Source organism: Pinus tabuliformis, chromosome 3_1 (assembly GCF_031772625.1).
Source record: "Pinus tabuliformis cultivar Carrire ecotype Pingquan chromosome 3_1, CPIR1, whole genome shotgun sequence".
In the NCBI taxonomy this organism is placed as follows: Eukaryota; Viridiplantae; Streptophyta; class Pinopsida; order Pinales; family Pinaceae; genus Pinus; species Pinus tabuliformis.
This window is the reverse complement of record NC_142301.1, coordinates 316,192,623-316,208,574: the sequence shown is the minus strand read 5'-3', so window position 1 is coordinate 316,208,574 and position 15,952 is coordinate 316,192,623. Positions and strand designations below refer to the sequence as shown.

The 15,952-nt window shown below is 38.6% G+C and overlaps 1 protein-coding gene across 1 annotated transcript in view; it reads right to left on the bottom strand.

The window, feature by feature from the left end:
* ABCG31 (pleiotropic drug resistance 3) overlaps positions 1 to 14,323 on the bottom strand; it is a 92,010-nt gene extending 77,687 nt beyond the window's left edge. The window contains exons 1-9 of the mRNA XM_089411271.1: positions 14,112 to 14,323; positions 13,514 to 13,676; positions 13,262 to 13,338; positions 13,028 to 13,172; positions 12,336 to 12,637; positions 11,967 to 12,248; positions 585 to 901; positions 316 to 476; positions 99 to 202 (exon numbers count right to left, since the gene is read on the bottom strand). Coding sequence (XP_089267397.1) covers positions 99 to 202; positions 316 to 476; positions 585 to 901; positions 11,967 to 12,248; positions 12,336 to 12,637; positions 13,028 to 13,172; positions 13,262 to 13,303 — 1,353 coding nt within the window. The 5' untranslated portion in view covers positions 13,304 to 13,338; positions 13,514 to 13,676; positions 14,112 to 14,323. The remainder of the gene's footprint in view (positions 1 to 98; positions 203 to 315; positions 477 to 584; positions 902 to 11,966; positions 12,249 to 12,335; positions 12,638 to 13,027; positions 13,173 to 13,261; positions 13,339 to 13,513; positions 13,677 to 14,111) is intronic.
* Between the last annotated feature and the right edge of the window lie 1,629 nt (positions 14,324 to 15,952).

The window sequence follows — 15,952 nt, the reverse complement described above, 5'->3', positions numbered from 1 at the left end:
AAAAAGATTGTCATTTCCTGGCCACACTTTAAAAACAAATCTGGATACTTGTCAATCTTGTCCACAAACAGAAAGATCAGAGTTTACAAAAGATGCACCTTATTCCATCGTGGTGCTAGAAATTCATTCACAGAGAGTGCGTTTTGACCATATGATAGTGGTGATAACCAGTAAGCCCAAACCCACCAGGGTCCAATATCACCTGTTTAAATAAGAAAAAAATAATCTTACAATGCACATTAATAATGATATGGTTTATCCTTCATGACAATAGTTCACCCAAACGATCATTGAGAAAAACAATGAAGTACCAACCTTTAGAGAGTATAAAACCACCAAGCAGGAACATGAGTAAGAGTCCAAAAGTTCCAAATGTGTTTGCAACAATCATGGTTCGTGAAAGGGAACCAATCAAACGGAAGAGACCAATGGCCATTTGATGTATAAGGAATAGCAAAAGCATATACCGGAAAAACCTGCAAATGTTCTGTAGATTAAACAAAACCAAAAGCGTAACAGAAAGTTGGTTTGTACTAACTTGGCAAGCTCAACTCACATAATCACTGAAAATGATCCAGACTCACCTTCCTATGTCGGGATCAAGTCCAACCGTGTAGTACACAACACAAGACCAAATAATTGCTTCAACAATAGAATAAGGTATCCGTAATATCCAGCTTGGTATTGAGAATGCCCAAGCAGGATAAAAGTTATTATCCCTTTGCTTGTAAAATATTGGTAAGCGTTCTATTAAAATAGGCATTTCAGAAAAGCCATTGAACATCATATGCACCAATGAAAAAAACAGGCTGCTCAGATATAGGTTTCCATTGTTTTCATCTGTGGGACTCAACCTTGTCCGTAGAAACAATGTACAGGTGATAAATGCTACAAATCCAACCTGCAAATGCATTTGATCCATGATGAAACAGCACCAATGTTATGAAAAACACGTTAGTTGTCAAATTTTCTATGTATAGCGTAAGTTATAATAACTCATTTCGTACAAAATACCATCGTCTAAGAAATTATAAATACTTTGATATATATAGACAGAGCTGTGATTAGACAGAGTAATTGTCAAATTCCTATAAATAATGGTACAAAAAATTATTACTAAGAAGATTGAAACCTCTGAAATAACTAGCAAATAAACCCAGGGATTTCGCATTAAAAAAATTCCCAGGTGTCTCTTAAGAACTTGTTGAGGAAGATTTTATAATTAAGTCGAGCAAAACATCTAAATAACTAGTACAAAAAGTTAAGAAAGATCTATGAGGCTAGATGAAATAGAACCAGTCATGCACACCAAAAGAGTACTGTTGCATGGATGAATGACGATCACCTCAAAAAACATATTCTGAGTACAAAGAGGAGTGTATAGCTTGTATAGCACTCCCAATACAAACTATCTTATAGCTCAGCATTCTACACTTAAAATACAAGTGCAAAAGATAGAAAAATAGTTACTATTAGTTTGCAATGCCCAACTTAATGGCGCAGTGTATTGCTTAAGCCATACGTTCTTTACACAATACCCACATATTTAGAGAATTTTATATGGACGTCTTGAAACCACCAAGTGAAAAACCCCTAGTAAAGGCTGATGCAAAGTAGGGCAGCTTGATGGAATCCCATGCATGCTCTTTTTTTTCATGTCTTTATGGGACTTATCTTCCAAGATGAACGGTTTCCTAACTGTTGAATGTTGAAATACTTCCAATTTACAAGGAGCATTTCCACTGTTGGAAAACGCCTCCATCTAGGACACCCCCTAACCAAATTCCTTTCCAGTCATTAGAAACACCTCCTTTCAAATGCAAATCAATTCACCCATGCATGTTAGACGCCCCTAGTGTGGGTGCAACACCTATAGGACGGAAAACCAATTTTTGTATGGATTTGAAATGAACAAAATACCAGCAATTCAAGAAGATATCCACACAAGAAATAATAGGATGAAACTATGCAAGTATTAGAAAATGATTACAACAATTGTATGCATGTTGAGCACCCATTTCTGTTATATATAGAGAGTAAAAATTGTGAGGAGAGTGATCAAAACTGACCAAGTTTCCAATGAAGTACAATAATGTGGGTGAGTGATCAATTTAAATTTTAGACTAAGCCATAAAGTGCAAAGTGTATTATTGTATAAAACCAAAAAAGTACAAATACAATACATGTTCATTAGACTTGTCTCATTATTCCTCCCTATTAACAGGAAATTGTTCTCATTTCCTACTAAAGATGGGAAAAGTGCTACCCAATTGTTGAATGAAGAATCATTGGGATTGAGTCAGAGAATTGTCTGTGTGACCTATTGTTGCAAAATCTAGCAGGCCTAGTGCAAAGCCCCACAAGGCAAATCTAGACCTGAGGGCAACAACAGATCAGCTACCACTATCACCTCAGCATCCTTTCTCCAGCTACTAAGTGGTATTTAAACTCAAGGGAGGATACCCTATAGATTAGTGAAAGGATATTCAATAAGCAGGGTTCAAGATGATGGATAAGGTCGAATGATTGGTAAAAAGTATCGGCAGAGCTTAGAGGGCTAATGCAATCTTCACCAAAATTCAAGCACTCTATCCTTAGACCAATCAAGTAAATTATAGGGCTATTATAAGGGTTTTGCAAAAAAAAAAATTGTAAATGCAATATTTTATTAAAATTACTTAGTCTCTAACATGTGGATGACATGTTTAAAATGAAATCCTAGAGGGGCAGTCCAACTAGCCATTAAAAAAAACAAACTATAAAAGCTAGCCTCTCCTCAAGGAGATTATTTTTCTTGTTTTGTGAGATCATTTTACACCATAATAAAAGAACTCATTTTGCAAACCTCTATATAAAAAAATTTGTGTGGATTGGTTTTTCTTGTATTTCTATTTCTTGATTCAAGTTGTAAGAGGGCTTAACATAAAATATTTCCATAATAATTAATATTAAATAAAATTTGGAGGGACGATCCATTGAGGGGCTACATAGCCACGCAGAAAAGGTGGACTAGGCGCTAGTCTACTTTAACATTTTGTTATTGTAGGATCACTTGGACGAACATTGGACCAATATTTTGAGGAGGTAGCTTCAACCAAGAGAAAAGTAGCATTCAGCACATAGTTGACCAGAAGGTCAGAGACGCCATGCTACAAGCTACTCCTAGTTGGATCTGAAGTTGTGGAGACATTTTAGTCATAGGTGGGGATGATATTCTGTTTTTTAGGCCAAGCCCACCTCACTGTCTAAATTGTATAATCGACTTAAGAGGATTTGTGGTTCACAAACCGACAGCTTGAGGTAAAGTATTGTAGTAATGGCATCTTTTCTTCAACAACAACTTATTTATTACAAATCCAAAAACTTTTATTTTTCTATTATAGATTAGTTTCATTACTAACTTGCACTTCAATTTTCTATCATTAATAGCTAGGCTTGTGCCTTGCGGTTTTGAGCAATAAAGTCATATTTTAGCCAAGGGTCAATATATATCAATGTTGCAGGAAATGTTGAGCCAGAGCCCGTTTTTGGGCAAAAACGGTACAAAAACGCTTAAACATGTTTGATACAGCCTAGAAATGTGTTTCAGGCCATACTGCCATGTTTCATGTGGGTGAAACATAGCCCAGTACAGCCTGAAACACGTTTCCAGGTCGTACGGCCACGTTTCAGCATTTAAGTGGTTTTTTTTCGTTTTTATTATTTTATTTGGCGAATAAAATATTTTTTGGATGCTTCTAGATGGCTCTTGCAAGTTATAAAAATACTCTCACCTCATTCCCTCATCACACGAATTGAGCAAGTTGTTTCACTTGGAGGCAGAGGATTTTAGCAAGGAGAAAAGAGGAAGAGAGCAGTGGTTTCAGCTAGGGCATTTTCAACGGTGAGCAAAGGAGATTTCAGCAGCAAGAGAAAGAGATTTCACAAGCATATTTGGAGTGCGGAGTTTCCAACTACGGCATTCTTGGTTTTTGGCTCAGTTACAAACATATTTCTCTTGTTTTTTGTGACATTTTGGGGTAGCTTCAGCTACAAAAAATTAATTTGGGTAAGAAGCATTCATTTTCTTATTTTTTTCCCACTATTTCTTCTATTTTTCGTGGGCTTATGCTTCCAAAAATGTGAAAAACGTTTTTTCTTTACAATTTTTTTTTTTTTTGCAACAATGGCTTCCAACCAAGGTGCAAGTTCAACCCCCAAGTCCAACCTGAGGGTTGTATATCATCCTCTTTGGAGGCATGTTCAAAAGCTTCAAAGATGTGGAGGTGGTGGCTCATGGGAATGGCAATGCAATCTTTGCAGTAATTCATACAAGGGCTCCTACCCAAGAGTGAAGGCACATCTTTTGCATGGAGGAGGACAGGGGATTGCAAGTTGCACAAAAACAATAGACCCATTGATGAGGAGGGCATATCAAATAAAACAAGATGAGGCCAATGAAATTAAAAGAAGGCATGAAGAGCTTCCTCAATCTACTCCTCAAGCTCCACCAAACATTGAGCCAAGGATTGTGGTTAAAGCAAGGAATAAGAGAGCCACTCGACAACAAGAACAACCACCATCCAAAAATACTAGAGGGGCATCCACCTTAGTTCAAGGTAGCAAAATTGCTAAATTTGTGAATTTGCAAACAAGAGAAGAAGTTGATTCCAGAGTGGCTAGATGCATCTATGCATGTGGTATCCCATTCAATGTTGTTCACTCTCCTTACTGGCAAGATATGATAAGGGTAGTTAACAAAGCTCCCACACAATACAAGGGGCCCAACTATGAGAAAGACAGAACTCAGCTTCTCAAAAATGAGGAGCTTGTGGAGGATATCTTATCACCAATTCATTCTTCCTAGAGTAGCTCTAGGTTACCATAGTCTCAGATGGATGGACAGATACAAGGCGCAAGCCATTGATGAATATCATTGCCACTTAACCAAAAGGAGCAATGTTTTTAAAAGCGAAAGACTGCTCAAGAGAGGTAAGAGATGCACGGTTCATTGTATCAAGTTGGAGGAAGTCCATTAGGGGCCATATCTTGTGACACATCTCTACAATCTGAACTATGGCACCGGAGGTTTGCCCACCTTCATTATAAGGCCCTACCCGATGTGAGACAGATGGTGACAGGAATGCCCAAGTTCAAAGTAGAGCATGAAGGTATATGTCCGGGATATGCCGAAGGAAAAGTCAAAAGGGGACCATTCCCCTCAAGTAATAGCAAGACCTCAGATATATTGCAGTTGGTCCACTCTGACATATCTAGTATGATGCCCGTAAACTCTTTGGGAGGATATTTATATTATCTCACTTTTACAGATGATTATTCGCGCGAGACTTGGATCTACTTCTTGAAAAAGAAGGATGAAGTGTTCACTTGGTTCCATCACTTCAAAGCCATGATCGAAAATCAATCTAAGAAGAGAATCAAGATATTGAGGACTGGTAATCGGACAGAATATGAATCCAATGAATTCCATGACTATTGCAGAGACGCTGGCATTAAGAGGGAGACTACTGTACAATACACTCATGGGCAAAATGGTGTGGTTGAAAGGAAGAATCGTACTATTATGGAAGTTGTTCGTGCCATGCTTCATGATCAAAGGCTTCTGAAGTTTCTATGGGTTGAAGCTGCAAATACCGTATGTTCAAAATCGATGCCCTCATCAAGCATTGGACTCCAAGACTCCCGAAGAAATGTTCACTGGTAAGAAACCCAATGTCTCTCATTTTAGAATTTTTGGAAGTCCCATATACTTTCATGTGCCGAAAGAGAAAAGAAGAAAATTGGGTGCATCTGGAAAAAAAGGAATCTTTGTGGGCTATAGTGAAAATTCTAAGGGCTATAGAATTTATGTGGCTGGTCAAAGGGAAGTTGAGATAAGTCATGATGTCACCTTTGACAAAGATATGGCTCTTAGCAAGGTTGACAATCTTCCTATTCCAAGGAAGAATAAAGACGCTGACACTGGAAAGAAGGATGAAAAAGAAGATGAAACGATGCCGTATGTAGATGAACCTATGGATCCTATTGATCCCCCTCCTCAAGAGCCCTCCTCCTCCAAGAAGAGGCCCTCATGGCTTAGGGAGACTCTCGAAGATGCCAAGAAACATATTACACCAAGAAAGAAGTCGACTAGGTATCAGGGATACTTGACCATTATGAGCACTATCAGGGATATTAGGGCGACTTTCCGTGAAAGCAAGAAGTCGACCAGGTATCAGGGATACTTGACCATTATGAGCACTATCATTCAAAATGAGCCTACATCATTCGAGAAGCCGTGAAGCATCAAAGTATGGAAGGATGCTATGAATGAAGAATACGAGTCCATTATGAAGAATGATGTCTAAGATGTGGTCCCTAGACCCCAAGACAAATCAATTGTCACATCTAAATGGCTTTTCAAAATCAAGCATGGAGCTGATGGGAATGGAGAAAAGTACAAGGCTCGCTTTGTTGCTCAAGGCTTCTCTCAAAAGGAAGGTGTAGATTATGATGAGATATTTGCACCTATTGCCCGATATACCACCATGTGCTCGATCATAGTCCTTGCTGCTTCACAAGGATGGAACCTACATCAGATGGATGTCAAGACCACTTTCTTGCATGGTTCGATTAAAGAGGAAGTCTATGTGGAACAACCCATAGGGTTTGAGATTCATGATCGAGAATCTCATGTATGCAGGTTGAAGAAAGCTCTCTATGGGCTGAGGCAAGCACCCCGAGCTTGGTATGAGAGGATCAATAGCTACTTGATGAAGTTGGGATTCACTAAGAGTGAAGTTGATCCAAACCTTTACTTCAAGGTTGAAGATGATAGACCTCTCATACTGGTGCTTTATGTGGATGACCTCTTTTTGACTGGTGCAGAACCTCTCATTCACAAATGTAAGAGGGAGTTGGCTTCCGAATTTGAGATGAAGGACCTAGGACTGATGCACTACTTCCTAGGGTTGGAGATCTGGCAAAATCTAGGAGAAATTTTCCTATCTCAAGGAAAATATGTGGTGAAGATATTGGAAAGATTTGGGATGGTGGACTGCAAGCCTGTGACTACCCCAATGGAGCTTAACTTTAATAAGTTATGCAGTAGTGCTGCCGGACCTAAATTGGGAAATGCTTCTGAGTATCATCAACTCATAGGAGCACTAATGTTCTTGGTGAACTCCTGTCTGGATATATGTTTTGCAGTCAACATGTTGAGCCAATATATGGTTGAGCCTCATCACTCACATTTGATTGGTGCCAAGAATCTTTTGAGATATCTTTGGGGCACAATCACTCATGGACTGAGATACACTGCCAAAGATGTGAGGTTGCATGGTTATTCTGATGTTGATTGGGTAGGAAGTAAGGTGGATCGCAAGAGCACTTCTGGGTGTTGTTTTTCTTTAGGTTCTGCTTCGATATCCTGGATGAGAAGGAAGCAGAAGTCGGTTGCTTTGAGCACTGCTAAGGCCGAATACATAGTTGTGAGTATGACCTCCTATGAAGCTGTCTGGTTGAGGAAGCTCTTCAGTGAGTTGTTTGGTCATGTGTTGGATACCAACGTGATCCTCTGTAACAACAAGAGTGGGATCTGATTATCAGAGAATCTCTTATTTTATGATCCCTCCAAGCACATCGATAGCACTTTATCCGGGATATGGTACAACGAGGAGGAATAAGGCTCCATCACATTGGGATTGATGAGCAGGTCGCCAACATTCTGACGAAGCCCCTGGGAAAGATCAAATTCTTGACTTTCCAAGAACGACTAGGAGTCGTGGAGAGACCCTCTTATGAGGGTCCTGTATGATATGGACACTAAGTGGTTCAATGTTCCCCTAGTGGTTTGTTGTATACAGGGTGAGTGGTTCAACCTTCCCCTGTAATTACCCCATGGCGACATGTAGGCAGGATGAGTGGTTCATCCTTCTCATGGTGAGACATCCTACCCATGCAGTCTGGGACTCATAGGAAGTACCTCTCATCCGGCCAATGAGTAAGGAAATGAGGATAGGGACCATAGTACTACCGTACTCCCTATGATAGGATGATATTGATCTAGGATCAATTGGAACTGACTTCGGGTCAGTGAGAGTGGTATGACACACTCTCTTCATTGGAACTAACTTCGAGTCAGTAAGAGTGGTATGACACACTCTCTTCATTGGAACTGACTTTGGGTCAGTAAAAGTGGTATGACACACTCTCTTCATTTGAACTGACTTCAGGTCAGTAAGAGTGGTATGAGACACTCTTTTATCTGGGACTGACTTCAGGTCAGTAGAGAATGGTATGATACATTCTCGATCACTTCTTCTTCTTTCTAGTTCAGCAGAGCAGAGCAGTGCATTGATGGCAGAGATAGTACCAACAGACAAATGGATTAGCAAATGGTGTTGTCCCTAGTTGAGAGGGAGTGTTAAAATTGGCAACTAGGGCCAAACTCCATGTGGGTCACCTTATTTGGGACAGCTAATATTTTTCTTGGATTCCTCTCTCCGAGAGGTGTAGGATTGATCTAAGGATCATTCGATTCCGACATGTATTTATGGAGATATGAATTTATTTATATTCTTGACAATTTGTCAAGGTCGGCCAGCAAACAAATTAGTTATTTTTCACCCCCAACTTATCCTCAACATTGCTATAAAAAGAGGAGACCTTATGGCTTCATTTTATAATCTCATCTCATCCTTCTCTCTCTTGTTTGGGTACGCATTACTGGAGTTGTCTCTCTCACACATGTGGAAGGCGAATTATGATTTCTGTTAGGGCAGCGTTGACTGAAGGTTGACCGAAGTTGCAGAAGGATTTTCACTGTGTTTTTGGACAGCGTCTTCTCTCCTTGACTGCGAATTGGGTTAGGTTGCCTCTCCTCGGCAGGTCGTAGTTCTGGGAAGCCATCTAGACCCCTCCTTGACCCTGTGTTGACTAGCGTTGACTGTGTTAGGGCTGGCCGCAAGGCTGACTGCAGTTGACTGAAGTTTTACAGTGATTTTCGAACAGTTTTGGGGCTGCTTCTCCTTGTTGTTGGAGGCCAAGTTGTTTGGGTTGATGACCGCACTAATTAGAAGTCAAATCTGCCCTGTTTGAACAGCTTTGACTTTGTTGGTTAGGGTTTATTGTAGCGGTCACAAAATATCAGTTTTGTATATTTGTACTATCTCTCTCTCTCTCTGCTGAATTGTTGAAGATTATAAGAAAAATTGATCAAGGGTTTCCCCACATTAGGGTTTGTCCCTGGTTGGTGCCACATCTTATGTCCTCTTGTCTTGGCTTGTCTTCTACTGTTTATGTTTACGTTCTATCTGCATTTTACTATCATGCTGATGTGATTGCTAATCTAGAAATTGATATTGGGCTAATAAGAAATTTGAAGTAAATTTCTCTTAAGCATAGCATAGAACATACCAAAATTTACAAATACTTTCTAGGGTTGGAGGTCTGGCAAAAGCCAGGTGAGATTTTCCTTTTTCAAGGAAAACATATCATGAAGATACTTGAAAGATTTGGGATAGTGGACTGCAAGTCCACGACTACTTCGATGGAACTTAACTTCAAGAAGTTATGCGGAAGTGTCGTTGGGCCGATTTGGGAAATCCTTTTGAGTATCGTCAACTCATGGGGGCCCTGATGTTCTTGGTGAACTCTCGCCTAGACATATGTTTTGCAGTGAATACATTGAGTCAGTTTATGGTCGAACCTCATCACATACATTGGATTGCTACCAAGAATCTCTTGAGATATCTCCTGGGCACAATCACTTATGAACTGAGATACACTGTCAGAAATGTGAGGCTTTATGGTTACTCTGATGCAGACTGGGTTGGCAATGTGGTGGATCATAAAAGCACATCTGGATGTTGCTTCTCTCTAGGTTCTGCTTTGATATCATGGATAAACAGGAAGCAGAAGTCAGTTGCATTAAGCACCGCTGAGGTTGAATACATTGCTACTAGTCTGGGCTCCTGTGAAGTTGTTTGGTTAAGTAAGTTCTTTAGTGAGCTATTTGGACATGTGTTGGATACCTCTGCGATCTTCTACGACAACCAAAGTGGGATTCATCTTTCGGAGAATCCCGTGTTTCATGACCAGTCTAAGCATATTGATTTCAGTTACCACTTTATCCGAGGTATGGTACAACAGGGAGCAATAATGCTCCAGCACATTGGTACTGATGATCAGGCCGTCGATATTCTTACGAAGCCCCTGGGAAGGTCAAATTCTTAACCTTCCATGAACGACTTGGAGTCGTGGAGAGACCCTCTTATGAGGGTACCATATGAGATGGATGTTGAGCTCTAGGAGCTCCGTGGGGCTTGGGGTACTTCTTGGAGCAATGAGTGACCATAGGGAGAGTGATTCACCTTCCCCTAATGGTGCACGATGTACAGGGTGAGTGGTTCACCTTCCCCTATGATACCCCATGGTGACATATGCATAGGTTGAGTGGTTCACCTTCTCCTATGGCATATGAGCAAGATGAGTGGTTCAACTTCTCTTGTCGGCACATTCTACCCATGCAGTCCGAGACTCATGGAAGGTACCTCTCGCCAATGAGTGGGAAAATGAGGATAGGGACCATAGTACTACCGATGGACACATCGTGTACTATAGTACTCCCTATGCTAGCATGCTGATATTGATTTGGGATCAATGGAAACTGACTTCGAGTCAGTTAAGAGTGGTATGACACACTCTCTATTATTGGAGATTGACTTCGGGTCAGTAGAGAATGGTATGATACATTCTCATCATTTCTTCTTTCTTCATGGTTCAACAAAGCAGAGACAGGGATGGTACAGATTGTCAGACAGTTTGATAGGTGAAGTTCTCCCTAGTTGTGAAAGAGTGTTAAATATGGAAACTAGGGCCAAACTTCACATTGGACAGCGCATATGAGGCAGCTGATATTTTTATTGGATTCCTCTCTCCGAGAGGTGTAGGATTGATCCAAAAATGATCCCATTCTGACATGTACAAATGGAATTATGAATTTATTTTGATTATGGACAAATTGTCAAGGTCAACCAATGATCTAATTTACACCTCAATGTTGCACATAAATTCAAGAGGCCTCCTCCTCATATTGGCACTTCACTCACTCACACATCTCTCTCTCCTTGATTGGGTACGGATTTCTGAGGCTTCTCTCTCTCCACACGTGTGAAGAAAGGATTGTACTTTTTATGTCCCTGCGTTGACCAGCGTTGACCAAAAATTGCAGAAAGTTGTTTTGACCAGTTTTGACTACAGTTTTTTGTGGGGTATCTCTATTTGGGTAGGCTGCAGTTCTGGGCACAAAAACCAAGGTTGTTTGACCCACTGTTTGACCAGCATTGATTATGGAAGGGCTTGTTGTTGTGTTGACTTTCATTGACCAGATTTGACTGGACATTTTCGGACTGTTTTTGGGCTGATTTGACTAGCTGTTGGAGGCCAAGTTGACCGAGTTTGATCGAACTATTTTGGAGGTCAAAATCTGCCTTGTTGACCAGCATTGACTTTCTAGTTAGGGTTTTCTATTTCTGTTGTTTGACTAATCAAATTTCACTATGATTGGGCAAGTGAATATTGTATATTGTACTATCTCTCTGCTGAACTTTTGAAGAATTATAAGAAGAATTGATCAAGGGTTTCCCCACATTGGAGTTTATCTCTGGCTGGTGTCATATCTCGTGTCCTCTTGTCTTGGCTTGTCTTCTACTATTATTGTTTATGTTCAATCTACATTTTACTATCATGATGCTGTGATTGCTAAACTAGATATTGATATTGGGCTAATAAAGAAATTTGAAGTAAAATTGTTGTAAGTATAGAACATACCATTGTTATCTAAAATTAACACAACACCTTAAATAATACGTTATCTAAAATTAACACAACACATTAGATAATATAGTATCTCTCAAGTGATGTTTTTCCACCACACAAGATGCCTATGTTTATACTATATACAATAAAAATATAAATGTTCTTACTTGGCAGGTGCGGAAAACGTAAAGAAACCAGCTGCGGTAAATAAGAACCAACTCCCTCTGCGCACATGCTTCGAGAAGCTGCCTGGTTGGTAATGCATACTTTGTTTGGGCAAGAGCTCGAGGGTGACTTGTGGACTTTTCATATGGAAATGACAAATATGCTTCAATATCTTTCCCAAACTCTGATTGGTTGAAAGCTTCAACCATCTTTGAAATGGGCACAAATTCATACTCTTTCGTCTTATCTGCCCAATATTGCTCTTGATCCTTACGTGATGTCACCTGCAAATGTGTGCAAATGTGTGACTCAGAACCCTGAAAGTCAATCGTACCGTGAAACATGAAAGTGGGTAGAAGTCTAAATAATACCTCTTGTAGGAAGTCTGCAATGCCTTTACGGGGTGGCAATACAAACCCCAAAGACTCGAAGAACTCTAGTACCCTTTCACGAGGGCCTTGATAAACAATCTGACCTTCAGATAGAAGTATTATATCATCAAATAGGTCGAAAGTCTCAGGTGCAGGCTGTAAGAGAGCCATTAGTACGGTTCCATCCATAATGCGGACAAAATTGCCGATGCATTTCACTACTTGATAAGTTGTAGAACTGTCGAGTCCCGTGGATATTTCATCCATGAAGAGCGTTCTCTTGGGTCCAACAACCATTTCTCCTGCGGAGATAAGAGGACACATATAAAATTTGAATGATTACACGGAGCTATATTAATTTTCTATAATTTATGTCACACAATTTACACCATTTATCGGAGAAAACACAAGTTAGAATGATTCCACGTATTTCCAATCATTTATGGCACATGATTTATTTACATGCACAGTGTTTTACTTCATTTTTCTTCGTCCTAACATGTCCTTCAATTGTCCCCGGTGATTTTGGATTTATATGGTTAAAATTGTGAATGCTACTCTATTTATTAACTAGAAATGTATGAATAAGCATATCGAATTGAATTTAATCAGTTTAAATCCTTTTCTCGAAGTATCATGTACAAGATGTAAAATGCATATATCATTACAACATCACATAGATACATCTTTACCTGTAGTTACTCGTTTCTTTTGGCCTCCAGAGATCCCCCTGGCCATTTCGCTGCCAACTTTTGTGTCTGCACATATCTCGAGGCCAAGCATTTTCAGAATATAGTCTGTTGAGATGCTGTTCTTTTTTCCTTCAACGGCGATTGCCTGAAAAGTTATAACACTGTCAGTACTAATAACAATGAAATATAATACATTACAAATAAGTCAAATGTAGATATTGCTGAAACTCTCACCTTAATAAAAGCATCAATCACTGCATCGGGACGAACTTTCATTTCTCTCTCTCTTTTTTCCAAGTCTTTTGCCAATTCTGCACACCAATCCAGAACTTGTGTGTAAATATTCATAATATTATAATAAAACGATAGAGATAACAAATATGTTATGAATCGATCATTTAACTAAGCAAACTAACATGCTAGACAAAAATACTACCAAGACCTATAGTATAGAGGATTAATTGCATTAACCATTTCTGTCCCTACCTGCGTAGCTGCAGCCAACACCTTGACATCTTGCAGCAAAATCTAAGGTTTCACGGACTGTCAAATCCCCTATATGACTATCAGTTTGACTGACATATGCTGATGTCCTCTGGACAACGAATTCTGAAAACTTTTGGCCGTTATATGTAATCTCTCCACTTGTCTAGCAAGAAAAATAAAAGGCACTGTTATACCCGAAAATTATAAATTATAGTGACTAAGCAAGGAAAACAAACTTACACATAAAAATCGGAAAAAGGGTCAATTTTACTCAGAAATGGATTGGCCATCCTCCACATAAAAGAAGAAGAAAATGCCAAAAAGCGACATGGAAATCCTAGTATGCGTCCTTTTATCCAGTAACAACTGCCTACTGGCCTAGTTATCGGAAAAATGCATTTCCCAACTTCAATATTCCTTATAAAAAACAAGAAATTGGGAGCAAATCTTCTATTTTCCTTTATGATCTCTAGACATTCAAGTATGGAATTAAACAATAAATAACCCTAAACTTTATACAGATTCACTTTCTACCAAAATAATAATGCAATATTTCATTTAAGAGACATAAGAGACGGATTGCAGATCATCCAGTTACCTGTAATTTGGCAGTCCAGCAGTTAGATCTAACCTTTCCTAAAACCCTTAGTGCTGGAGTGGTTTCACGTGTTTTTTTTTTTTCTTTCGCAGAGGCATGTCTTCTTCGCTATTTGCATTAAATTGTTTAAGGCATGTCTTCTTCGCTATTTGCATTTAAATTGTTTAAGGCATTGCTGGTTCGCTATTTGCATTTAAATTGTTTAGCTTCTACAGCTACTTATGGATTCACTCCACCCGAAAATCATCCTTTCAAATCTATTCACTTAATTAGAGAATAGATCAAGACCATCATTTAATTAGTGATGAAATTATGTGCACAAAACATCATAAATAATTTGACTCCATGGAGAATTTCCATAACACTTCCAACTATGTGTTCCCGCCATGGTATGGATTCATCAACAAAACTTTATGCGCCTTCCCCAAGGTGGTCTTGTTGGTCAACCAATACAAAAAAAACTATACCACCATAAGTCTCATCAAAGATAATTTTTCTAAAACCTATTTTTTTATTATTCAGATATGAGCAAGATGAGCTTCTAATTCAGCTCAAATGAATCTCTTTACATTAAGAATTTGTATAACACAATCATAATGGTCCCTTGATCATATTTGATATCCCTACTCGGCTTGAATTAGGTTATTTTGCACATACCATAAAAGTTATATTTAATATATCTGGACATCGCTTTTAGGGTTATCAACACATTTCAAGTAAATTAAATATTTTATAATTTAAAGGTGAAAAAGGCCTTAGGCAATAAAATAAAATAAAAAATCTTGTAATTTTTAAGAACACTCATTAAAACTAAGTCTCATGACACGAGGACATGCATAGGGGAATTTTGAAGTCTAAAATGGGCCTCTTAAGAAAAATGTACAACCAAAATAAACTGTATAAGAACCAATAAGATTCAAGATAATGATGTCAACCATAGAGGATGATTCACCATTTTTTGAGTAAAAAAGTAAAATGATTAAAAAATAATAAGATAATAAAACTATCTTTTCAACTCATATTTTCAACTTGACTCTCTAAGGTTTTACTCAGATTTCGAGCAGGAGTACTCTTTGAATGAAAATTTTAATTCATCATCCAAGGAGTACCCATGTTGCATACTTTCAATAGACCCTACTACACGAAAAATGAGAAATACATGAAAAAACATGATTCTAATCACGTTTTTTCATGTATTTCTCATTTTTCGTGTAGCAGGGTCCATCGAAAGTATGCAACATGGGTACTCTCACGTTTTTTCATGTATTTCTCATTTTTCGTGTAGCAGGGTCCATTGAAAAGATGCAACATGGGTACTCCTTGGATGAGGAATCAAATTCTACATCCAACGAGTGTTTCCGCCCGAAATTTGAGTAAACCCATAGGGAGATAAGTTGAAAATACGAGTTGAAAAAATACCTTTTTTTTCTTTTTTCCCTCTAAATTTGATAATTTAATATAATATTATTTTATTATTTCCACTATTATTTTATAATTTCCCTGGAATGCCCATTTTAGACCTCAAAACTCCCCTAATGAGACACGAATGACACGTAAATGTGAGTATTTGACACGAGACACAATGACCATGGAAACAAGACACTGGAGATGTTGAAAAATCTAGGGGCAAGATGCAACTAGATTCAGTTATTTATCTTAATTTGATAATTGTTTGTGTTGTATTTTTACTTAACTTGATTAGCTTCTTCTTTAACTTGATTATTATTGTGTTTTATATCATCAAACAACTACCAAACAATGAAGATCAAAGAGACAAGAGGAAAAAAAATGAAGGTTGCTAGCCAGGGCCAAAACTTCTCCTCTGGAGAGGAAAACCCACA